The sequence below is a fragment of the Ammospiza caudacuta genome, chromosome 2 (assembly GCF_027887145.1).
Source record: "Ammospiza caudacuta isolate bAmmCau1 chromosome 2, bAmmCau1.pri, whole genome shotgun sequence".
NCBI classification, from domain to species: domain Eukaryota; kingdom Metazoa; phylum Chordata; class Aves; order Passeriformes; family Passerellidae; genus Ammospiza; species Ammospiza caudacuta.
Window position 1 is genome coordinate 47,172,304 of NC_080594.1, and position 26,021 is coordinate 47,198,324.

At 41.2% G+C, this 26,021-nt stretch overlaps 1 protein-coding gene across 1 annotated transcript; it reads right to left on the reverse strand.

The window, feature by feature from the left end:
- Window positions 1-825: 825 nt before the first annotated feature.
- On the reverse strand, window positions 826-20,552 carry SLC35F2 (solute carrier family 35 member F2). Its single transcript, XM_058825575.1, has 9 exons — window positions 20,480-20,552; window positions 19,974-20,070; window positions 15,043-15,218; window positions 14,389-14,516; window positions 9,206-9,365; window positions 7,557-7,713; window positions 6,717-6,769; window positions 5,849-6,003; window positions 826-2,121 (listed from the first exon to the last, which is right to left on the reverse strand). Exons 1-9 carry the CDS (start codon window positions 20,550-20,552, stop codon window positions 1,903-1,905), a joined length of 1,218 nt encoding a protein of 405 aa, XP_058681558.1. The 3' UTR covers window positions 826-1,902.
- Between the last annotated feature and the right edge of the window lie 5,469 nt (window positions 20,553-26,021).

A 26,021-nucleotide genomic window follows, 5' to 3' on the forward strand; every position in this document is an offset into this window, starting at 1 on the left:
GTGTCAAATCACTAAGGTGTCCCAATGTCTACACTGGGGAATCTAAGCTGCCCCACACTGCTCTACTCTCCTTGCAGAAGTCCTGTCTGGCCCAATTTGCTTGAATCTGATTCCAACCTCTTATTACAGTCAGATTTTAAAAGCCTTGGAAGAAAAACGCTAGGCTGTGGATTTTAAAACATCCAAGACATGTTTTACACAATTTTGGTTTCAGTGGTCTATATGCTGAGAAGATGAGCTGCTGCCTGAGCACTCTCACCACACCACAAGATGGTCCCATGTTTTGAAGACTAAAGCCTCAGCCAATACACACTCCCATGCACTTTCAGATAAAATCTACATTATGTTACATTGCTTTGTGTTCTGATGTTATGACCACATCATTTTAGAAAATAAAATAAATACCATCCCCCCTCAAAAAGAGCATTCTACATGGGAGAGGACCCAAATGCTTTCCATAAAACAGCACCTGTTCACACTTCTGTGCATGAATGACACAGTGAAAAAGCAACAACTGTTGCTGCAGTATCTGTTGAACCTTTGTTTTCCTTTTGTAAATAACAACCAGGTAAGATTTTTCCAGGAAAATATTAGTTGAATAAACCAGAAGCACAAACCCATTCAGTGTCATTTAATCACCAGTATCTTCAGAAAATGTCACATTTCCTTCTAGAGCAAAGTTTAGCCAGTAAAAGGTTTCTTTAATTGGCAAAATTAATGAAAACAATTCTGAACAGTAAAGAAATCTTAGCTTAAAAAATGAGTAAACCAGGACCAAGTGTCCAGTTGCTGAATACTTTATTCTTTTTTTACTTCATACACCTGAGCTCTTAAGGCTTGTACAAAATATAAAATAAAATAAAACACCAGTATGGTTTTACCGATCTTAAAACTGCAGCCTTGTATTTTTTCATCATTTATTGTAAATATAAAGAGGGGTATGAAAATTGCTAGTGTATCTACTGGAAGCATCTAACCTTTTGGATATTATGTCATTATTGTTGCCATGAGAGTTGGCTTCGTTGATTCAATTTTTTGAAGAAATGCCAATTTTATTACAACTCTTTCAGCAGAAATGTGTCCCATTTCAGACAGAAATTCACTGAGAAGTGAACTTCCATTCAAACCTCATCCAGAAAAAAAGCCCACTTTCAGTTCTACTGAAGAGAGGAAGAGCCTGCCTTTGCCTCCCCCACAGCTAATAGGAATGCGCCAAAAAAAAGGCCACAGAGAGAAACAGGAAGAATTATAAAAACACATACTCAAACTTCCCATACTAGCAAAATTCAAAATAAAATACCATTGCAGCCCCAGTGGCAACAGGGACTGCAGCAATATGAAGAGACAAACATTTGGGTGGAATGTAGGCAGCAAATCCTTCTGCAGAGGAATGAAGTCCACTGGCACGTAGACGGTGTGTGAATGTACTGTGGCTTGCTGAACCAGGTCCTGGGAGAAGCTGAGCAGCTTTTGCAAGATGCTGTCTGAGGGCACCCTGCAGTGAGGGGTGAAAATCATGAAGCCCTCAGACAGCATCGTGCAGATTTAGGTCCCTAATGCAATATAAAACATATTTGCTCCCATTAAGTGACCTGGGAGCTTGCTTTGGCTTAAGTTTTTTCCCCCAAGCATTTGTTGTTAAGTTAATTAAGCATTTAAAAATAACAGTCTCTCACTTTCCAGAGACTCACATAATCTGTCTTCATCTAAAGGCCAGATTTTCTGCAAGGGCAAATCAATACAGTTTCACTGATTGAAGATCTGGCCTTAAAAGTCTATCAAGTGCATTAAACCCAGCACAGTATGACATGTGCCTTGGCAGTAGGACAGTTCTCTGAATTAATACTGAGGGAAATTTGGCAATTAAAAAAAAAATATCTGTTTTGAAGTGCTGTCATTCCTTTAATTGGTGCTGAGCACCTCAGTTTCTTCCCTGGAGGACTGCACAGCCACCTCTGGGCTTTGGCCGTCGGTCTCCTCCAGCTTGAGGGCCGCGTTGTCCAGGCCGGCGCAGCCGGGCTGCGGCATGGCCGTGGGCTCTGCCGTGGCAGGGGGAGCGGTGCAGTACAGCGTGAAGCCCACCATGATGATAACAAAGGACACGATGTAGAGACCTGAAAACTGGCAGAGGAGAAAAAGAGATGCATTAAGTCTCGCCTGATGTGAGAACACGCCGCACGTAAGAACACAATGTTGCCTTGTTTCAAGAATGTGAAAGCTACGCTTCCTTGTAAAAATTATTTTGATGAGGATTATCACCGTGAGCTGGATTCAGGTCTGAAAACCAGAATTCAACAGCTCTATTTACTCAAAGACTTGGACCACTGGCTGATTTTCTCTGCACCTCGTTACCAAGACTGCTGGACAGGGAGTTTCCTGGGGTCTACACACAAGAATCTTAACAGGGAGAACAAATGGGTGTAAACACAGTCATCATACTGAATGAAAGTTGTTTACTCACATGAATACTGAAACACTCTACCCCCACGAGAATTTTGATCCAGCACATGCGCAAGTATGTCAAGCTCTGGCAAAGATGAATCTCTGTGCTATTGCAAGCCACTACGTTAGTTCTCTGCACAGATCTCTAGCCATCTGCAGGGCTAGATGAGTGTTATTACTTGATCAAAACCAGTTTGCTCCCTACACCCAACAGGTACTTGAGGGGACAGAGGGTGGGGCTCCTTTTACAAGACTGGCATTTGCAAGCTCTGAAGAGTGGTGAGAGCTAAAGAGTACAAATTGCAGAGGTACATCAGGCACTCTGCTGTTCACTTGCCTGTTAAAATTCCAGTAATTGCCAAGATTCATCCACCTTGACAGAAAGACAAATACTTACTTTATAACACCAGATTAAATAATACCAAGTGTTGAAGTTATCCACCGAAAGGAACATTTTTCAGCAGGTTTATTAAAATCCTCCATATTCCTTTTGTCAAACCACACAGATTAAATACTAGGAGGAAGGACCAGCATATCCTCTGTCAATATCCTCTAACTTCCTTAGCCACCTTAGACATGCTTGAAAAATATGTTCTAGTTTATCAGGATGAAATTAATGGTTGGACCTAGACAGTGGACTCTCCTCCAAAAAAGACTAAGGCATCTAGAATTTAAGCACTGCAATTCCTAGCTGGCAGTCACTTGGCTTGGAAACTCTTGGATGGCAGCACACCAAAAAAAAAAGCAGACTGAGAGAGGCAGCAGGACCGCCCGTGGACACATCTCCCACTGACCTGTTCCGAGCAAATGGGCAGAGCCTGGGGCTGTATCCAACCACAAATTCTCCAGCCTAAGGCCCTGAGTGAGCATGTGCCTGTGTGCAAGGACCTGTGGCTGGGCAGTCACAGGAACTGCAGGAACTGGAACTGCTGCAACTGCAGATCCCTCACAGCACAGTGCCCACAAGCCTGGAAGTGTCTCTGATCCTGATGAGTCAATTCCTCCAGGAGTGGATACAGTCACCAAGGCAGAGTGCCAAAGCTGTTGCAGTGTAGCTGTGACTCAAGGCCTGCCTGTATTTTTACATTTATTGACACAGGTGAATGTTACCCATGCGGCCCTATCAGACCTACACTCTTTTTTTTTCCCTTTCGAGGAGAACTTAAGTGGTTTTTTCCCTGGGATTTTTCTTTCTTCTTTTTTTTTTTTTTTTTTTAATTTCATATATTGCAACAACTTGATTGCTTCAGACACTGATTTCAGTCATACCTTGTGCAGCTGATATCCTCACTCCCACTGCTGAGCATAGAGAGTACTTCAAATGTTAGTGGAGGACTGTATCTCCATCTAGTGTCTGAGATGTATACTCCCTTCTACAGTGCTTTATACAGCTAATGGATGAGATCTTTCTCAGTATCTCCTGAGGGATTACAGGTATCTATATAATGAGTTCATTAGGAAGCACAGCAAGGATTCATTATGGAGTAAAAGGAAAAAATTAAAAAGAGTTCAAAGCCAGCATGAAAAATTCACATTTCACTTGAAACAGACATGGCTGGGGCCAAAAAGTTAAGTGCATTAGCAAAACACTGTGCACAAATCAAAACTTTATCAATTCCTGGGCCTGGTTTCTGCTGCAGCCACTGATTGTGGTTCTGTTTGTTTGTTTCAGAGCAGGTTTAGACCATGGCAATTCAGAGCTCTCCATGGCTCTCTCCACTCTACAGCCCAGCCAAGCCTCCAGTTGCTTGTTGAGAACATCATCTGATAATGGGGAATACTAATTAATAGAGAATAATAATTCCCTGTATTTTTTGTTTGTAGATTCCTTTATCCAGAGTGCTTTTTAATCCAGCAAACATCCTACTTGGTTCCTTTGCCCCAGAGGTAAAGAAACGATATGGTTAACTTGGCAATAAGATTTTCTACTGCTAAGAGCCATGTCAAAATTAGGCTTTCTTAGTTCATGATTATCTCAGATAACAGATGAGATAATAACTTATCTCAGATCCTCTGATCACTGAAGATGTGGCATTACTATTGCTCCCCTTTTTGTTACTTCATTGATTCTAATCCCAGATCCAAGTTCCTGTTTCAATAAATACCTGAAGTTCTCTCAACATAATCCCAAAGTCTTCATCTGTTCATTTTTCCTATTGGTACCAGATTACCTCACTGTTAAAACTTATGAGATAGCCTGCTCCCAGAAAAACCACCTTCCAAAATAAGCTAAAAGCATGAAAAATAAAAATTTAATATATCTCCTCCAAAGCTCTTCTTCCTCTTCACTATAATGAATATAAATTTATAATCACTTCTTGAGTTAAGCTATCTGGGCACCAAAATCCACATTTGGAAATGACTCAGAAAGGATTTAATTGTTAGACCGTAAGTATGGTTTCCTTCCTGCATTCATTTTTAATGGATGCTTTGTAGTTTGGAGCAAAGTCTGGAACCCAAAACAGGGAGGAAAACTGAGCTAAGAGACTCTTGAAAAGGAAAATCTAGCTGCTGTCAGACCCTACCATTACCAGACTCTGCACTGCCTTCATTTTCAGAAAACAAATCTGACCTAAAAGCTTCTGGCTGAAGAGAAAGCAACCACATGGAATAATACAAATTAAGCTCCTAAGTAAAGTTCACAAGCTTCTCACTCTCACAAGCCCTTCCAGTCACCGAGCGGCTGACTCAATTACTCCGATTACTTTAATGAACTAAGTTCTCACAAGTGATTCTGGATGGAAAGTGGAGGGTGGAATGAAATCCTTTCAGCACTGTCATTTAGCTTGAGCAGACACTGCCAAAAATATTTTAGAGCACAATAGAAGTAACTGCCTTTTGGAGAGTGTAGAGAATAATACATTTATCTGTATTTTTTCAGATCCTTTAGTCTCTCCTTAGCAGCAGCCCTAAGAGAGCTTGATTCTCATCCCAAAATGTTGGTAATGAACATATTAAACTTCTGAAAGAAAGTAATTTTTTCTGAAAATCAAACCAGTCCTCTTTCAGACACCAAATGCCTTTCAGGACAGGGAGATTCAAACCCTCTCCTTCGACACTTGGGAGTAATGAACCAGATCTAACATACAATTCCACAAAGGGCTTTCAGTGAGAACTCTATTATTGTTACAACTCAGGAAATTATTTACTATCTCTTAACATTAACTTATCCCTTCAAGTGTGAAATGGTTTGAGAGTGGCTCTCTGGCTAATGGTGCAAGGCTCTGCCATTAACTGACATGACTCCTCCTGACTGACACCTGCCAACAATGAATGACAGAAACTGCAGAAATGTGCAGGTGCAAACAACTCTTCTGGGGCTTTTAACAACATTACACTTTATTCATCATTCTGGAGTAGAAACGCAACTGAAAGAATGTGAAAGTGGAGGAATGAATGTACTCACCTTGTAAAAAAACAGGTAAAGCCCAATGAAGAGACTGTAGAGATCTGAAGTCAGAATCGCCAGGTTGACGGAGGTTGCGCTGGTAACTTTAATCACAACTGGCATGAAGCTGTACAGCCCAAACATGCACAGGGCAAAGGCTGTGAACAGCAGAGCTGCAAAGCAAGGTGACACCTTACTCCTCAGGCATAGAACCATGATTTTATAGACCACTGACATCCTTAAGATGCCTGAAAGCTATGCATTTCTATCTCCTACAAGATATGGGAATGTACATGCAAGAGAAGCATGAAAGACTACCTTGCATTGCAAGATTTACTGTACCTATACAAGACAGTATAGAAGATATATATACATATGTACATATACAAGATGTATATGTATATATATATATATATATATATATATGTAGATGTATATATACACGTAAGTTCTTGTTCATTCCTACATAACCTAAGAGCTGACCGAAGACATTTAGAGCCACACTTCTTCATAACGTTTAGTTCTGTTCAAGTCAAAATGTGCCCACTTTTCCTGTACTTCATTTAGGAAGGACAACAGAAGAGTGTTCTTGTGATGTTTCAACAACAAACATGTCAGTAATTAAAGAGGTTTCATTTTTTACTAATTTCAATTTATTTTGAAAAATTATTTCAAGTTATATGTAAAATACAAAACCTGTTTTAATGTTCAATCCTGCAGACCCTCTCTCTTTGCTGAGCTGCAAAGTTTGAAGAAAATAAACTTGTGAAATACAGTACTAATGCTGCTTGTTATTCAGAGAAAGAAAAGCCCCACCATTCAAAGTCTAAATGATTATCATTTCCCAGTGTTCTGTAACATGCACATTATTTTGTCATACACATACCAATTTTCCAGTTCCACTGAATTTTCATTATCTCCTTATGTTCCACAATGGCTCTAGAGTTAGAGAAAAGATAGAATATAGTAAAAAAGGAAAAAATCATACTAAGATAGAGAATTTAATTACCAAATATAGAAGAAACTTTTAATCTATAAGCCATTCATTTTTTGTTTCAAATTTTACTGAATGACACTAGCTCAAACATCTAACAAGCATGAAAAAAGACATAAAAATTAAAGTGCCTGAAAGTCAAGAGCACTGTTATTTCATTTTTATGCCTTCTTCACAGGCGTTTTAATCCTTCAGCAATTCAGTTTTATTTGATATACCATTTGAGGAAATTATTAACTATAATGATGAGAAATGAGGACTATAGAATTCATTAGACAGACTTAAGTGCATCTGGGCTGTTACTCAAATGTGGTTATTTGTAAGAGTATACATGGCTTCATTTTAAACTTGAGCTTATTATGGAAGATCTCCTGCTAACAATTATCTCCTAATCTTTTCCACAGAGAAAATTCTTTAAGAAATACAGTCCTATGAACAGTCCTCAGCATACTGAGTGTCCTCACAAACATCAACAAAATAAAAAATACAGCCAAATATCCTATGTGTTCAACTGCAGGAGTTTAGCTTTAGAACTGCCACAATAGGAGCAATGCAAATAAAAAGGATATGAAACAGATGCTGATCAGCAACAAAAATCAATTCAAGTGGAAGGACTCCCACATAGGCCACATAGAGATGCAACAAAGAATTTAATAACATCATTTCAGGGTATACAAGCAATCATCTGTAGTATATTCTTAATTAGTTTTAAAATAAATATTAGATCCTTACAGCTGTAGACCGCTGATAATAGTCCCAAACAAGCCCACCATTCCTAGAAACTCCACTCTGCTCAGATTTTTCACAATGTATTCCTCACCCACATTAGAAATGGCATACAAAGAAGCAGCAAGAAGCACTAAGACATCTCCAATCACCACGTCACTACCTGTACAGAAATATTAATCCACAATAAGGGTAATGCCGCAAATACTTTTTAACTTTCCTTAAAAAACAAGCAAATTTATCTTGAACATCTCTATCTTCCTAGCTCATGCCAGGGGAAGGGGGAAGGAAACCCTTCCTGTGTGTGCAGAGGAATGTCTGAGCACAGACTCTGCTGCCTGCTCACCTCACCCTGCACAGTGTGGAGGGAGCTAAACCCAGCATTTACATCTCATCCCAGCCAAGACCCTGCTGTATCATCCGGTCCAATCCTGCTTCTGCTGACCTCAGGCCCTGTAGGGAATTGAGCAATCCCAGTTAGAGATGCTATCTGCATTTCAGGAATATTGCCCCCACTCTTGCAGTAAGGCCTGATTCAAGGCTTGCTAAAATCAGCCCATTGATTTTTGAGGGACCTGGACTCAGCTTCAGGTTTATGACATGCCCTAAGTGGGCACTGCAGAGGGGTGGTACTGTGTGTCCTGCTGCAATGTATTTATACTGCAAATGGGACTCCCTGTGCTACCACCACTCACCATTAAATGTCTCTGTGCATCAGCTAAATAGCAAGAGGATCACTGCTGTTCAAATCCTTCGATTGGTTTAAAATTTCCTTCCCTAAGCAATCACTGAGAAAATATGTCTAAAATATGAGGGTAAGCAGCAGTAAGGATCCTCAAGTCAGCAAATAAAGCACAACTTCCTAATGTCTCAGGGGAATATTCTTCTCCCTCCAAGATACCTGTACCACATAGTAGTAAAGCTGAACTTCAGTTTGTCCTATCTTACCTACAGTAAGACCGCAATATAACAGCACACTTTCTTATCTCTATGCTGCCTGATGAAGGCAATGCCCTGAAATTTACCTTCTCTCATAGCCTGTGGCTCTGAAAATTCTAAATTCTTATTCAAAATAAGATCACTATGATAGGGGTTGATTTAGGCATCTGTCATAGAAAAAACAAAACCTGCCCTTATCTGCACCCTGCTGGCTCCCGGCCCCAGAGCCCAGCCACCCTCACAGAGGTCCCAGGAGAAGTCAGCTGCTGTGAGCAGCTTTTTATGTGTTACTTGCACCCAGAGAAAACTGCAAATCAGAAAAGTCTGGCTGCCAGCAGGTTGATACTGTATAAACAAGACAAGGTTTGCAGGCATAGCCCATTTCTTCTATTAAACCATCTCACATGACAGTCAAAGTGACCAAGCTTTTGGGAATGAGACTTTCCATCACATTGTCTAATGAACAGCAGCAAAATTTAAACTTAACACAAGTGGGGTTTTTTTTAAGGTGGTAGAAATTTCCAAACATACAAGCAAAGAAATTCCACAGCTCCCCATAAAATCAACATGTCCTCTTCCCAGACAAGAAATAAAAACAGCAACATGTTCTCTTTTAAAACAGAACTGTATCTGCTACTATTTCTGCTTTACAAGTTCCTGTCCAGAGCAGGAACCATCTCTTTGCTGTTCCCCCCCAACAATAAACGACTCCTTACCTTCACCTTCCTCCCTCCCTGCCAAAATGTCTGCACCCACCATTGTTGCCACACCCAGCAAACAGATGGCAACAGCAACAAAATGTATCAGCTTGTATCTTGCTCGGAGAAGGAACCAGGACAAAGCCATCAGTAGAGGAATCCCAAAACAGTCCAGGAGCTGTGTGTACAGAAAAATTGTTTGAGTTAGAAACTCACCCCAAATCCAGACTGCAACACCCTGAAAGGAAATGCACAGGATCTTACTTCCAATCATCGATGTTAATGAAACCTGCAAAGCAGCCCCAGTAGAAGAGAGGGATGAGACCCATTTTTCACCATTAAAAGCATTTTGCAAGTGAAGGAGGAGCTGGAACAGGGGTCCTCTTTCTCTTGGTGGGACAGGACTGATTTAGAAACTCTTCTAATGATGGATCTAATCAATCTTTGCAGCTTCACAAACGAATGCTAGGATGCTGTTCTGAAACAGCATTGCTCCCCGAGGCTCCATGCACACAAAGCAAAAATATGGAACTATTGATGGGTACGAGTAATCTAATTTTACATTGATGTGACTGTGACAAGGACTTGACCCTGCAGCTTTGAGTTTGATGCTCTGACTTATCCTTCCTTTCTTTATTTTTTCTCTATAAGTTTCTATGTATCTTTGCTTTGCTGTTTGACCCACCCACAGAATCACAGAACTGCTTGGATTGGAAGAGATCTTAAAGTTCATCTAGTTCCAACCCTCCTGCCATGGGTAGGGACACCTTCCACTCAACCACTCCAACTTGGCCTTGGACACTTCCAAGGATCTCCTACCTACTCCCCTTTAGGACAGGAACTCAGCTGTGTACTTAATACAGAAGAACATACACTGCAGCATAAGATGGGCATATTGTTCTAAAATAATCAAATACCATCAAGACCACTGTGCTAATCATAATTGGTTTAATATTTAATTCAACAAAATAGATTTTGTTTCTGAATTTTGAAAGGAAAGAAAAGGTGTATTTCCTGACCTGTCTCAGTAAAGTGCCACAGAACTACATAAGGGAACAGCCTACAGCAGTACATACAGTCAACTTCCCAAAGATTCCTGAGAAATTACTCTCAAATGTCACTCCTTAAAACCTGGCTTCTTGAAGCCCCAACAAAATATGTCCAGATCACTAGGACTGGGGTATAATCCCTGCAATCATGACAAGAGCTCTTGGTTCTTAATGTTTATTTCCAGACTCTGCCTGCCTCAGTGCACCACTGCAGTTAACTTCTGTGCTGTGTCATTTCCCCAAGGGCTTCAAACAAACTTGTTAACATTTTGATGGTAAGTCTGGTTCTACTTGTTCATAACTATACATAGTAAAGTCTTAGAAGCATAGTGCTAAGAGCAGCTATTAAAGATTAAATCCTAACAGTGCCTCTAATCCTTCCATCTATTTGTCTTTGCTCCTTGGATTGCCTCCAGCTTGTCCAGTTTGTAAAGTCTATGAAGTGTAAAAGTACTTCTTCAGGCCATTATGAGACATTACAAGTACTTAAGTCTCAGTATGTGATACCAAGTATTTCAATACAACTTTACACCATGGAAAATATCACACTGTGACCTTCTATTTTGCCACAGGTCTTGTTCTCTATCTCACCTTTAGTCTAGACTTGAGAAAACCTCTAAAATTTCCTTCAAATTTGACTAGTATCAAACAACAAGAAGTACTACAAGCATTAGAAAGCAAAATTTTTACCCCTCTGGTGGTATATCTACCAGAGGGGTAAAAACAGACATAAGTCTTCTACTAATAAGTAAGCTTTCACTCTCATTAACTGAGATGTTTAGCATGTAGTCTTCCAACCTCCAAACAATTTTTTAACTTAAACAGAAAGAGCAGAAACCCTTTAAAAAACATCTTAATTAGGATATAAGAGAGTAGTACATAATGAACCAGAAGCTCATTCAGTAATGCAAGATGGGGAATTGCTGCACCCACACCAAGAACACACTGGAGAACCACAGTACCATGGTTAGAGGACTTGCAGCCAGGGCACAGAGGCACCAAATGATGAAGAACATTGGTAATCTGTTCCAGGAGACAATTACCCTCAATTACAGATGAAATCAGATTTCCATCTACTGGATCTTACCTTCCTTTCATCTAGTACATTACAGAGCTCTTCTGTACAGGATCAAGATCAAAGAAGTGCAAAGCAGATGTAATACCACAATGAATTGTATCAATGGAACCAATTAAAAAATAAAGTTTATTTATTGAGGTTTTACAACATTTACAACACACTGTGGTACTGACTACTACTTCCAGTACAGCCTCTTCAAACTCTCATTTTATTCAATTCTAGCCTGTATTTTTAACAAGGTGGGGGGAGGGAACCAGATAACCTGGTGATTTGATTTACAAATGTTTTGACTCAAGCCATGCTTTGGCCACAATGTTTATAGGAGGTTTTAAAAGTAGGGTAAATTATTAAAAGACATTTTAATATAATGGTTAATAAATTATCATAGACAGTTGGAGGTCATTGGTTTGCTTATAATTGCCAGCTTCAGACAGCTTTGTAAGCAAGAATGCTCAACTGCTCGTCCTGCTCATTCCCCACAAGGCTCCCCAAGGGCAGCCTCCAGCTGAGCCCCAGGGGCTCATCCTTTATTTTCTCCTATTGAGGCTGGCACTCTTCCATCAGTTGACAATTTGTCAATAGTTGCCTGAAAAACATTTCTATCTGAATTATCTACAAAGCAAATTGTAAATGTGCCCAATAACATGTTAAAAACATCAAACCACAGCTATACTGCTTTTTTTTAATATAAATCACATAATTGTTATCACAGAATATCCTGAGTTGGAAGGGACCTATCAGAATCTTTAAGTCCAACTCCTGGCCACGCACAGGACACCACAAGAGTCCCACCCTGTGCCTGTTGTCCAAATGCTCTTGAACTCTGTCAGGCTTGGTGCTGTGACCACTTCCCTGAGCAGCCTGTTCCAGTGCCCAACCACTCTCTGGGGGAAGGATCTTTTCCTGATATCCAACTTCTTCAACCTCTCCCAATTCAGCTCCATGCCATAACAGGCAGTCAAACTGCAGCACAGTCAAGTCCCGCCACAGGCAAAAAAGGACACTGGCAGCAAGGAGTATCCTGGCATTGCCTCAGCCACAGCCAAACAGTTCAGTTGTGGACCAAAGTCTTTGTATTTACCAAGAAACGAGAGCCGTCATCCCACTGTTACCACCCTAAAAATCTCCAAACCCCTCCTGTAAAATGCTGGTATTTGAGAACTAAAGGGAAACCAGTTCTGCTTGTGTGTGCGTGTGTGAGAAAATACATGGAAGTTCCTTGCTGAGCTGAAAAAAACTTATCTTTGAAGCTATGTTTCATGGTGGTGAGCTGAAGCTCCAACCAGACAGCATTTTAACAATGATTACACTGCTTTTGGGAAGGTGCCATAAACCCTGTGTTGTTTTTATGGTCCCAGGGAATCCACTCACAGCCAGTACTGCAGACAGGCCATCAGGCTGGGTGCTCTGAACCACAGGCTCTGAACCACTGGTGTAGCTGCAAAATCGCTTGCCAAAAACAAAAAGAAAATGCCTTGCACTAAAGCAAATCACAGGCTTCTGCTGTGGGCTCTTTTTCACTGTATCTCATTTCTGACAATGGAGAGAAACTGGTGACTGCAGAGAATGTGCAAGAAACCTCAGGGCAACTGCAAAAAAATCGCAATTACTGAACTGATCAGTCGCAAGGTTACCAAAAGTGAAAAAGGCTCAGAAAAAGCTTGAGTTTTTTGGACAGGACAATCTATTATATATATATATATATTCTTTCTTAATTTCTATGAAAGAAATCATGGGAATAGCTTTACTATTTCTGAGAACTTGGATCAAAGCCCTGGCTTCTTCAGCTGTGAACTATAAGGTCAAATAGTGTCTAACTTACCAGCTTAACTTGATCTTGAGACTGAAACAAGTCACTCTTAAAACTTTGATTTCTTAGGCATTATTTGTAAGGAGATTAAAGACCTAATGAGTCATAACACATAAGTATGAAGTGGAAATGTGACAAAACAACCCAAGAGACACAATCGATCTTCAGTAGTGCAATGAAAATTTACTGCAATTCTCTAAAGGGAGCCCAGAGTGCAGGAGTTTATTGCTTTACAGGTAATTCTCTTAAACATTAACCCCTATTACTCTGACTCTGTAAAACACTGACTCCTTTCCAACTAACAGCCAAGTCTTCATGTTACTATTTTTTTTTATTCAGTTAAGTGGGGCCATGATCCCAGCTACAGATCCCCATCACTGGTAACAGCAGGCATGGACTGGCACAACATGGACACACTCCCTACACCACACTCACACAGTGAGTAAACTTGGGCCTGACACAGCTCACTAACAGTACAGCCAAAGGCAGGGTTTACTCCCACTTTGCTCAGTGTTCTGAGTTAGTTTGTTCAGGGAAACTGTCCCTGCAAGCTCAGAAGACTGAAGGAGGAAAGCACTGACTCTTCCAGCAGCTTTTGTCTGTGCAGTGTGACAGAGAAACCCCAGCTTTAGCCCTTCTGTTTACAGAGCTTTTTCAGAACACAATATTTATCCTAATGCAGCAATGCAGCATCAAGCACTGGTGTTGGAGAGGATGTCTACTATTACTTTATTTATGCTGAACTTCCTTCCACCTCTTTCAGAGAGGGCCCTGAACTGCCACATACAAAAGCCACAAGGCTGGTACCCCTCTGCATGGGCAGCAACACCAGCTGACACTCAGTGTGTCTCACAGGTGGGGCTGCATCTCACAATGCCTCCTGCAGCTTCCAGGCAAAAAATCCACCTCACTGTCATCAGCAAGAACCTGCACTGAGTGACTGTATCTGGTCATAAATCTTTATTTTGTGTCACGAGAAAAAACTGAGTGGCTGTCAGCAAACTCTTAGAAGTGCTTTTATCTAAATAATTAGGGTTCAACTCAAGAGCTGGCACAGCTCTACCTGCCAATCTTCTCTGCTTCCTGGAAAGGTTATTCATGATACAGGATGCTCTTCCCTGTACTGCAGAGAGAAAAAGATGCTGGAAAGTTCTTTTCAGGCTTAAATAGCTTCCATGTCTGTCCTATGAATCTCATTTTAGAAACCAGTCCAAAACTGTAATAAAAGCAACAGCTTTTATTAAAAAGAGAGATTGGTCCTTACCTGCACACTTGTGAGGTTTGTATATTGGTAGGCTTTTACAATCGTGTAATTGGCTTCAACATCAGCCAGTCCCACAATAAGATACTTCCACCACCTCTGTTTCAAAATTTGACAGAGACTGTCACTGCCTGTTTAGAAGAAAGCAGCAATCAATATGTGTTTCTTTCCAACCAAACACTGCACGGGAATTTTGCTTTTTAGAAACATAAATAATACCAAGATTGACTTTGTCTTCCCCTGCTTAAGACACAATAACAGGAAACACAGCCTGGGAGGAGACAATGCAAATGCTGAAAAGCACAGAAATTCTTCCACATGACGCTAAACACAGCAAGACTAGAGTTGTCCAAAGAGTAAATTAATAAGAACAGGAGGAATACTAAATAGCCTCTGGTAACAAAGTGTGTTAAAACAAAACTTATTTTACCTAATATAACATAAGATTTCAAACCACAGAGCACAAAACTCTGAACAGATATGACATTACATCAAATTAAATGCACATTTAACCTGTGAAATTAACTTCCACGTGTTGCTATAGAGCAGGAACTTCAAAAACTAGGAGTATTGAGGTCTTAATTTTCGAATTCTGACAGGAAAATGTAGAGAGAAAAAAAAGATGAACGAGAATCTCCCATCCCGTATTTCACATACCAGTCCTAAATACCAGCGTTGTTGTATAAACCAGAAGCAGCAAACTATAGTTGATGAAACTTTGCAACATTGGAGTATTCACATGGAATCTGTCTGCCAGGTACTGGCTTGTAACAGCAGTCCCACAGATAAACATGGAGAGCATCTGGCCCAGAATTACAGTTTTCCAAATATGCCTGTGAACATAAAAGACACAACAGTAAGCTTAGAATTAAACATTCATGTTTCTAAAAAAATATTTTCTAGTTTTACAAGAAAAATGGCTTTTTTTTAGACTGACACTTTTTTTTTCTTTTTTCCTACTCCCTACCAATGTTGTCCTGCTAGCTACAGGTAAGCAGGGTTTTGTGTGCACAGAAGGTTTAGCCTGACCTCAGGACAGCCACGTGAGAAGTGAGGCCAGCTCAAGCCACCAGCCATGGAGACTGCAGTTACTCGCAGAGATCTGCAAACAGGTCACCTGGGCAGGCTCTTCCCAATAGCAGCTCCTATTCTTATCAGGCAACTTTTGAGTTAAATCCTTTGTCTCCACTGAATTCCATCCTGACTCATCTACAAAGATCTACAACAAGGAGATAAAGCACAACTACTTTCAGGCTCGTCTGAGACCTGAGTTTTAGTGAGCTGAGACCTTAAGATGAGCAGTGGAACACAAAAGTATTAATGATAAAACCAAGTAACAGTTCAGTTTGGAAGGCTCTTGAAAAATCATCTGGTCCAAACCTTCCTGGGAAAGGGAGCCTTGAGGAGACTACTTAGCACCCTGTCCAGCTGCATCTTGCAAACCTCCAGTGATGGGGACTCCACAACCTCCCTGCAGAGGTCATTCCAGTGATTGCTTGCTCTCACCATAAAATATTTCTTAAAACCTGAATTATTATAATCAATACTTATTGTGGATTTTTTCAGTTCTATTACATCATGTTCTGCTGCAGCTGAGGATGGAGTTAAGAATGTATTTTGGGTAAGATCATGTTTGCATTTACAGCTCAAGTCCCACCCACAGCCAGCAGGGACAAAAAAGGGGGAAAAAAAGCTCATGCTCTTTTAGTAGCAATTCTTCACTTAATATAAGATGACCTATTCCAGATGCTCCAAGACAAACAGGGGCATGTAACTCTATGGGGTTTTCCTGGCTTGCTCTTTCTCCTGCCAGTGGAGCTATGCTAATTTGTACCACCCCAAGTCTCTGCACATGCACAATACACAGTGACAGAAGGTCAGCCCTGCGCTATCTGTACAGGTCTGCAAAGTTCACATTTAATCTGTTTACTCTGAAGATTACTGATGACAATTTGACTGTCTGCAGAATCAATAAATTTGTTTCCACTCAAATCAATCAAGCAAGGGAAGAAAGGGCCTCATTAGGATTCTGCACCTACCCTGTGCTCACATCTCTCCACGCTGACTTCTGGCAGGACACCCACGTGTCAGGCACAGCACCTGAGAGTATCACTGCCTGTTTTCCCAAGGTGGGTGACCCCAACACAGTAAGGACCAGCTCACCCTGCTGTGCTGTGCAATCCAGCTGCCAGGCAATTAGAAGAGTGTGTTTGACAGTGCTAAACCTGACCACAATCATGCAATCAATCCCTCCTTTTGGAAGGGAGGCATCTTCCTAGCACAGACTCCAATGCACCTGCACGATTCCTGTTTATCAATTCAGCCTGACACCAAGCTCTTCTGACTGAAAATGCTGCTGGGCACACTTTGCTCTCCAAGTCCATTCTGATGAGACAGCAAATCTCTACAAAGTCCAGGCACACTGTACTTCCAAGAGATTTGAATCCCATGTTTGCTACAGCTTGCCTTGCCAATCCCAGGAATGGTGCACATTCACACTCCAAGTATTATATATCATGTGACAATCTTGTAAGGTACTGTCCAGTCTCATCTAAGTAACTCTTGCTGGTGTGTGAAAGAAATACATTCTCATTTCTAAACGGATCTCTAAAATACATATGGTGAGGGGTGGTGGGTGGTTTTCATTAAAAACAGCAGGAGAAAAAATTGAAGCAACCTCACTTCTGTTATATTTTAACTGATTTGTTTTTAATTTCTTAATATTCTGGTCAATTTGTCTATGCTATTTAGTGAACAACTCAGACACATTTTGGCTAATTATTCTGGCTGATGCAGAAAGATTGTTTTATAGTCACGTAAAGAATTTAACCAGTTGCCATTAGAACAAATGTGATATAAGTTAGCTAAAATTTCAAGCAGGCATGGATGAGGATTCCAGCTTGCCCTTTGCCAGCCCTGCAAACTCTGGCTCCTTTGCAGCAGGTAAAATGACAGAAGACCCACTGAAATTCAAAGGAAGATACCCTGTGGTGAACAACATACAAAACTTGTTTTCAGGCATTTAAAAAAATACACATTTTTATTATTATTGAAATAAAGCCTCTTGCCCCAAACTAGCAGAAAAAATGTTTCTTCTTCACCATCAGCACTCAAGTAACATAGCAAGCCTGTAGCAGTTTATTGGACTAAACTCACCCTGCACTTGGACTAGCTGGGAGGAGAGTGTGGAGGTTGGGATCAGACATGAATAGAGGCATGACTGGGCAAAACTGCTGCAGTTTTACTGGAGCAAAGCCTGTGTGCTGCACAAAATGAACTGCACTTGTCAGTATGCTACCAGGAGATCCCAAAGCTGCCCTGGCTGGCAGAAGCCCTGATCTGGAAGGGCAGAAGCACAGGCAATACCACCCCACAGGCTTGTTTAAGGAGGCTCATTTAACATGGACTTTGGTGTGGTAGGGCTTTAAACATTTTTGTCTAGGATATGAGTTGCAAGGGGCAACTTTGCTCCTCCTGAGCTACAGCACCTTCTCTACAGCAAAGGCCTGGACTCTATGTGCAGCCCTCTGGCAAACTGGATAGCAACCATGTTCCAGTGGGAGGATAAAATGGGGAAAACCTGCTGCCACTCAAATTTGTTAACAACTGAGCTACTCCAACCATCATTTACTGAAAACAAGACAGACCCATCTCCCCTCTTGCAGTGGAGTAACTCCACTAAACTAATCCTCAGCTTTTCTAATGATCAAATTTCCCCAGTTCAAAGTACCTAAGGAATTATCTCCTTGCATTTCTGCATTTGGGAACAGAGGCAGGTCCAGAACCTCCAGAACTGTTTGCTTTGTGGTTATTGCCCTAGCAATCATTGCTATTTAGTTAATATATGTCTTGGCAGTACTATATAACAAAGGTGTGTGACAAAGCAAGCAGGCTTCATCCCACCTCATGCCCTTCTCTATTTTTGTCTATTTTAATTCAAGGAAATTTTTTCTTGCCTGTACAGATTCAAAATATTAACATCAAAAAACACACAGAAAGACTTAGTCTTTAGTGGAAAAATTGCCCTCAAAAATGTCTTCTGTGAATCCCAAAATGCTCCATACCTGGCAGGTTTTTCAGCTGTGTGTAAGGTAACAGCCTCTTGCCCTGACTGCTCCCCAGTGCCAGGTGGAAGCCTCAGCAGGAAGCAGCAATGGTTTCTCTCGTACCATTTGCCAAAGCATGAAAAACAATTTCTTCAAATTGAGATGACATCACCATGCTCCTGGCATGATGCACTGGGCTCATAGCCTATCTTAAAAAATATGTTTGATCCTCTCTAAACTTGAGAGCAAACTTTAAATCCTACTGTTTGCATTTTGCATGACAATTTCTTCTGAGAAAAATGCTTGAAAGACACAAGTTTCCATTCAATTTGTTATTGATATGAGTATCAATGACAGTGACTTTCTTATTAATAATTGATCAGATTTTGAAATATATTAATTATTAACTTTTCCATGCCAGAACTTAATCCTCTCAGCTTTTTTTTTTTTTTTTTTTAATGCACTGGAAAAGACAAATTCACTTTGGAGTCTCAGATGATGCAAGGTAAGTGTTCTGAAAAGGCGTTTCATTTCATAGTTGGGCGGGGTGGGTTATTGTTGGCTTTTAATGCTTGGTAGCAAGCTACTAAGATTAGTCCTTCCCTCCCTTCAGCCACCCTATCTTAGCTAGCTGTATCTATGGCTTTGAGCAAAACTAAAGACATTTTGGGACTTTTTAGAGCATGAAAGTTTGTCACAAATTGGTCTAAAGTGTACCCTGAACAATGTGCAGCTCTCAACATCATGAGAAACTCAGGCTGGCTTTCCTTGGCTCCATGTGAAATGCAGAATAAAAAATACACCAAGATACTAAAGTACAATTGATATAGGAGGAAGTTAAAGGAAATTTAGTAAGACCATAGTTAACAATTTTACTGGCAATTAGTTAACTAAATCCTGTAATTTTAATGTGAATTTTTAACTTATAAAAAATGCAGCTAATTAAATATTCATTTTAATTCTGCCACTAATCTAATATTGACATGGCAAAGCCTGGCAACACTGTTCATGTATAGAGTGTACTTGTACTTAGCTTTAACTACTGAACCCTTCCTAAACAGGGAGGTGGCCTTTTCATTTCAATGATCATACTTTTTCATGCTAGTGATTAAGGGAAAATGCAGGTTCAGACCAAACCATATTGCAACATAATTAGTAATTAACTAAGAAGAACAGAATATATTTTTAAGAACTAATATCATCGCAAGTTAGTTTTTCCATGTTCTGCTTTGAAACTGACATCAATTTAATTTGCAAAAGGTAAAAAATAGAAAAGCATCAGAAATATATTTGCTAATGGTTCTACTCAAAAAAACCCAAAAAAAAGCAGAAAAAAAAACCCCCACAACAAAACCCAGACCCGGCCTAGTTTATTACATACAACTATTAAACCTTCCTACGACTCAGAAAGGCCTCAAACAAAACTGAAGTGGCTGAGCCTGCTGTCACCTGGAGGAAAAAAAATAAGAAAAAATATCAATTCAGTATCTCAGACAACACTTCTTAAAATTCAGTGAAAGCTATTGATTTTCTTTCAAATACCTTCCATAGACTCCCTTAGTGTAGCCGTTGGCAAAACTAATGGCATAGGTGACGTTACTGAACAACTCAAGTTTCTGTCTTGCCTTTTGGGTCTCTCCTCACAGGCATGAGGAGTAAAAGAGAAAAACTTATAACCAACAGAGAAGATGAGACTTTGCTCACTGGAATGAGGCTCTTCTTGGCCAGCATACACCATCTCATAGTCCAGCAGCCAGACTACAGTTTATGAGCACGCGGCTGCCAGGAAAGCCAGAACATCCTTGGCTGACAAATCCTATGCAATAACTATTAGTGACCAAACTTATAAAAAAGCCTTTTAAACAGGGACTGTTTTCCCCCTTTAGAGGGAAAGTGAAGCTGTAAATGGATGGTCTAGAAGTCTGAGGATGCAGTCCTGCTCTCATGAAGGTAGTGCTTCTGAAGTACCAGCTGGTCTGTACAGCTTGGCAGATATTTTTCCACAAGTTTTCCATTCTTAACTAGTGCTCATATTTCAAGAGATATACCTGAACGAGTCTCTATCCTAAGCTGATTTACGGAAGGAGGAAGAGGGGATATTGGTCTTTCTGGACTCCACATTTCGTCTCAGTTATTTTGTTCTATTACCTTTGCTATTCCCCCATGACCTGTTCTTCATAATGATCGAGAACTACAAAACAGATAAAGTGCAGGGAAAAAAACCGGAAAACAGAAGAACAAAAAATACAAATGCATGTGTTTAGGTGTGAGAGCACATTCCTACTTCCACAGAGTCAAGACGTCACTCGCTAGTTCCGCGCTCAGCCGAGGCGACCCCGAGCGCTCTCGCCCAGCCGCATCCGCCGGCTGCAGCTCAGCGGCGCTCCCGGAGCAGCCCCGGTATCAGAGCACCCGCTCCGGAGGCAGCGGCCGGAGCTCCCCCGGGTTCCCCGGTGCCGGGCCGGCCGAAGGCTCCGGGCTCTGCTCAGCCCCGCGCAGCCCCGGCCGTAACCGCGGGCCCGCACCCGGCGGCCGCTCCGGTCCAGGCTCCCCGCGGCTGCTCCCGGCGGCGCAGAGCGGCCTCCGCATCCCGACCGCGCCGCCGTCGGAGCGCCGAGAGCGGCACGGACGCTTCCCCTCTCCTCCCGTCCTTCCCTCGCTCCGGCGGGCGGCCCGGAAGCCGGCGGGCGGGGAGGCCGGCGCCGCGCGGTTCCACGTGGAGGCCGGGGACTCACCAGGTGCAGAGCTTGGCCCCAAGCAGCGCCAGCAGCCGGCGCGGAGAGGAGGCGGCGGGCCCGGGCGATGGCTTGGCAGCATCGGCAGCATCGGCAGCATTGGCAGCATTGGCAGCATCGGCAGCCTCAGCACCGGCAGTGGCATCCGCGGGCCGCGGCGCCCCGGCAGCAGCGGCCGCCTCCTCCATGGCGCGGCTGCCCCGGCCCCGCGCCCGCCGGCAGCGGGCAGGGAGCGATGGAGGGCGGGCGCTGCGAAGGCGGCACCCGGCGGAAGGAAGGGATGAGCAGCAGCACCGGGACAGCAGCACTCTGCTCCCCGGAGGGCGGCCGAGCTCGGCTTTGTCCCCGCCGAGGGGCCGCCCCCGGGAGGGTCACGGGGGGTCGGAGCTCTCCTGATGTTGCTTCTCCTCTCCGGCCCCGCAGTTTCCTTCAGCCGCTGGGTGCAGGTGGGGAGCTTTAGCAGCGCCACGCTGGTGTTCCCGCTCTCCCGCCGGGCCCCCCGGCAGTAGCCCAGCCCGGTGCCCCGGTGCGGGGCCGTGCTGTGCCCCCGGCCCTGCGCAGGCAGCGAGCCCCAGGGCACGCGGGAGCCTGGCAGCAGCAGCCGCAGGGCGCTCCGCGGACAGTTCAAGCGCATCCGCCGGTTACAGGAGTTACTGTGTACGCTTCGAGTTCAACTTCTCGCAGCTTTCTGCGCAGCCTCGGGTCTTCTAACGTCTCCCATTTCTTTGCTGCTTCTTTGCCATGCCTCTGGATTTTTCACATCCTGTTTGTCTTCACCTACATCTCAGGGCAGCTCACCTGGAGAACCTGGTGACATTTTGCATACTTTGATGGGTTTCTTAACAGTACTTCTAATGATGTATGTGGTGGAATTGAACCCCAAAAGTGTCTCCAGGAAGAGCAACCTTCGGCCCTCATTGGGGCAAATATTTATCACTGTCCTCGCTGAGCCGGCAGAAAGGATTTTCTGCCACAAGACACTGTCGGTCTCTACCTTCAGCTTTTCCCCGCAGGGCACCACAATCTAATTTTTCTCCCCCCAACACTATAACATTCTTTTTCAGACGTTTTTCTTTGTCATAGTTCTCTCATTCACATTGTGTTTATTTATTCTACTCCTCAAATTCATCCTCATAAGATTAGATTTAGGAGTCAAAGAGGCATTACTGTGCCATTTTCAGGTTATCTTTACATTTCCATGTACCTGTCATTAATGAAGGTGAATTTTAGTCTCCCCTTTCCCCAAGGGCCCAGGCTCAAATACCTACTAAGGTATTGGCTATATGGGAGAGGACCCCAAATACCCTCTTTGACTCTGTGATGGTGTAATCTTAAAGGTCATTATGAAAGAAAAGCTGTATAATTACATGTTTTAAAAGCATTAATAAATATACTTCTATATTAATAACATACATACCTATTTGTTTATTCAACTGAGTTTTTATGTATTTTTCCTTTACTTGTATAACAGAATAGTTTACTGGTATTTAAATTTTGAATTCCTAATCCAATAAAAGTCCTGCTCTGGCTCCTGCAAGAAATCAGTCTGCCAAGATTAGTCTCAGTGTTATGACAGTTATGAATCTGGTCATGCTGGTCCTGATTCTTCACAACCAAAACTAAAGAAAAGTTTAAAAGAAACTGACTTATCAGTCCCTGTGTATTTAGTCATATCTGAGTTCCACAGCTGTGGTTCTCTTATCTTCACATTTAATTCATCCTATGTCTGCAATCTGCTGCCAGTTTTCCAGAGATGGGGAATCTTGTCTTTGGTGCTCTTTGTCTCCATTTAAGCTCAGCTCTTGGAATTCTTCGCTACAGGTAGGCTGCAGCAGCCTCACACCAAAAAGACACTGCCAGGCCAGAGCTTTACCCTGGACTGCTCAGCTGCAGAAAGATTGCAGTGCCAGAGGGGTATCTATGAATTCTAAAAATATGAAACAAAATAAAGTTTGATCTCTTTTTAATTTAAATTTTAGCAATAATAACAAACAAAAAAACCCAGCAACAACTGTTTAAGTGCCGTTTGTTAGACATTGGGGACTAAGCTAATTGCAAATGAACTTGGGGGCCTAGAATAAGAGGTAGGTATATTTCTCCTTTTTGACTAAGAATTTTTTGCAATACATTTACTGAATTCTTTAAAAATTAATTATTCATATTCAAAAGTTGCATCTAAATTATCAAACTATTTTGAAGTATGACTGAAAGGAACTAAGAATCCAGATATTTCTTACAGTTGGATATCTTCTAGAATGGATGAAGGATAACTCAAAAGTACCAGCATAGCTTTTTTTACTGTTTTTCTTTTTTAAAAAAACAAACTTTTGCACTGAGGACAAATAAAAGAATTAGCAAAGCCATAACAAATACGAGACAGACATTGCTCTGGTATCCTCATCTGCTTTCAACTCCTTTTTGCTAAACAATTTCATTTCATGTGTCTTATCAGACTGTCCCTCCTGCTGAGAAAATCATAAGTTTGAATAGGTGATAAAAGTAGATAACAATGACAAAAAGTAAAGGGCAAAGTCATTGTTCAGAGAGACACTTTGTGTACATTAGTGTAACAAAATTACATTTTTTACATCTGTGCCAACTGAAGGAAAGACAAAAAAATGTTACATGAACTGAAGTCAAAATCCGAAACTGCAGAAGTGATTCTTTCTGAAATGCTGAGCAAGCATAATGTCAGGGGTTTTTTGATTGGAAGTATATTTGCCACTAGAGGTCCTTCATGGTCAGTTTATGTTTTCCTCCACAGCATTTTGGGAGGGCTTTTTTCTTTTATCCATGGTATATATGAGAATTATGATTTCTAAAGATATTTATTTGGTTTAATGTATTAAATTCTTAGAATAATGGAGTGGTTTTATCGTGATGAAGCCTTTTCTGGGAAGATACCAATACGATTTTTCAGATAGCATTTATTCAGTAAAAGCTCTTGTTTTATTATGAAATAATAAATGTTATTTATTTTCACTTCACTAACTGCATGTTTTTAAATTTACAATTTTTCATTGTCTTATACCACATCTTCAACATAATCACTTTTCTCTTAGAAAAATAAAGGAAGGAAACAAATGTCAAACTAATGAGTGAAATTAGGATAAACAACTGGAACAATAAAACAAGATGTAAGGTAATTTTTCTCTGCTGTGTCATTATTTTCTTATTTCTCCTGGTTAGAAGTTGGTTTAAAATGTCTGAACATTGTTTGGAAGAACTGTGCAGCCTTGGGACTGACATTAAATTTATCACTACAGAACACAATGTAATTTATTGGGAAACTAGTAACAAAAAAACCATAGCTGATTAGTTGGAAATGTTTAGGAACTAAGGCCAAGAATTACTTGATATTCCTGGGATGGTCATGAGCTGGAAAGGCCTGATAGCTGCACAAAGGTCAAATGGAATCACAGAATGCATCAGCTGGAATCAACACTGAGATGTGTTACCCTGTAAAAGTCCTGGGGGAACTTTTAATGAAAGGTGGGGTATGTGCTGGTTACTCATATTCAGGACAAATGTGCAGAAAGATGCAAAAAGATCTGTGGGTTCACTGCCATGGGTTCACTGCAAAGGCCCTGATAGCCAAAAGACTCCTTACTATCCTGTATCTTAAAAAAAAAAATCTGCAGATAAAGGAAATCACTATTTTAAAATTAAAATACGCTAATATTCTCTAAAATTCTCTAAAAAAATTTAATCTGAGAAATGTCACAGTAAGAAATTTAGTGGAAAAACACATCTTATGTCTGCACTGCCATATCCTGGGGTGCACGTGTGGTTCTGCTGTCTCTACCAAGAAGGAAATGTGAAGAAAGATGTCTTTTCACATTGTAATGTCAAAGAAGGTATCTACTAAGCAAAAGCAACTGAATGAGGAGAGGTGAGAATGTCAATATGTGGTGAGATTTATTGATGAGGAAATATAAAGAATGGAGTTTAGGTACTTGATTTGCATTGAAAATCAGCGGAGCCAACAGAAGTGGTAAAACAGATGCCTTTTGGAGGCAATCAGAATGAGGTCACACAAGTCTATGCATCTGTAATTCTGATCTCACACACCATCCTCACTTCCAACTCACCTGAAATGTGACCCCCTGCTTACAACCGTACCCAGACAAAAAAAAAAAAAGGTGGGATTTTATTGCAAATTTAGTGTTTCCAAGGCCTAAATAAACCAACGTGAGTGTTACTTTCACTAATAACTAGCAAAATCTCAAAGGACTCTGGTTTTGTACCAGTCCAAACAGAGCTCACTCAAATCTTTAACCTTCCAACACTGACATGACATATATAATATTGAAAGAGCTACTGGGACAACTGGAGATTACAGCTTCAAACCATGAACTCAGTCTCAGAAAGACAGACATAATAAAGCCCAAGGACTATCAAAATTTAAGCCTATTTAGCACATGTTGAAGGCTTTTTTTTTAATCAAAACTCTCTGTCCCTGAAATAAAAGAAAATATTCTTCAACTGTCTGACAGATTTCTTTCTCTTAAAAGAATTGCATTCTCACAGTGGTTTCATGGAATACTTCTGTCTCTGCATCTGCAGGATCCAGTAGATCCTCTATAACATTCATCTTTGGCTCTTTGGACTATACAGAATAGTTTGGGATTTTAGTCTTAAGAAAATCACAAAGAAAATAGTCATTTTACTACATTGACATTTTTTTTTTTATCAGAATACCCTATGACACTGCATTCGGCCTTGCTATTACATGAAAAATAAAATCTGTGTAAATTGAATTGCAAAATTTGCCAGTCTGAGATCTTTCTTGATTAAGACTGTGTAGTATTCATTTCAGTTTGCCTGCTTGTCCATGCTGGGATATTGTTAGAGT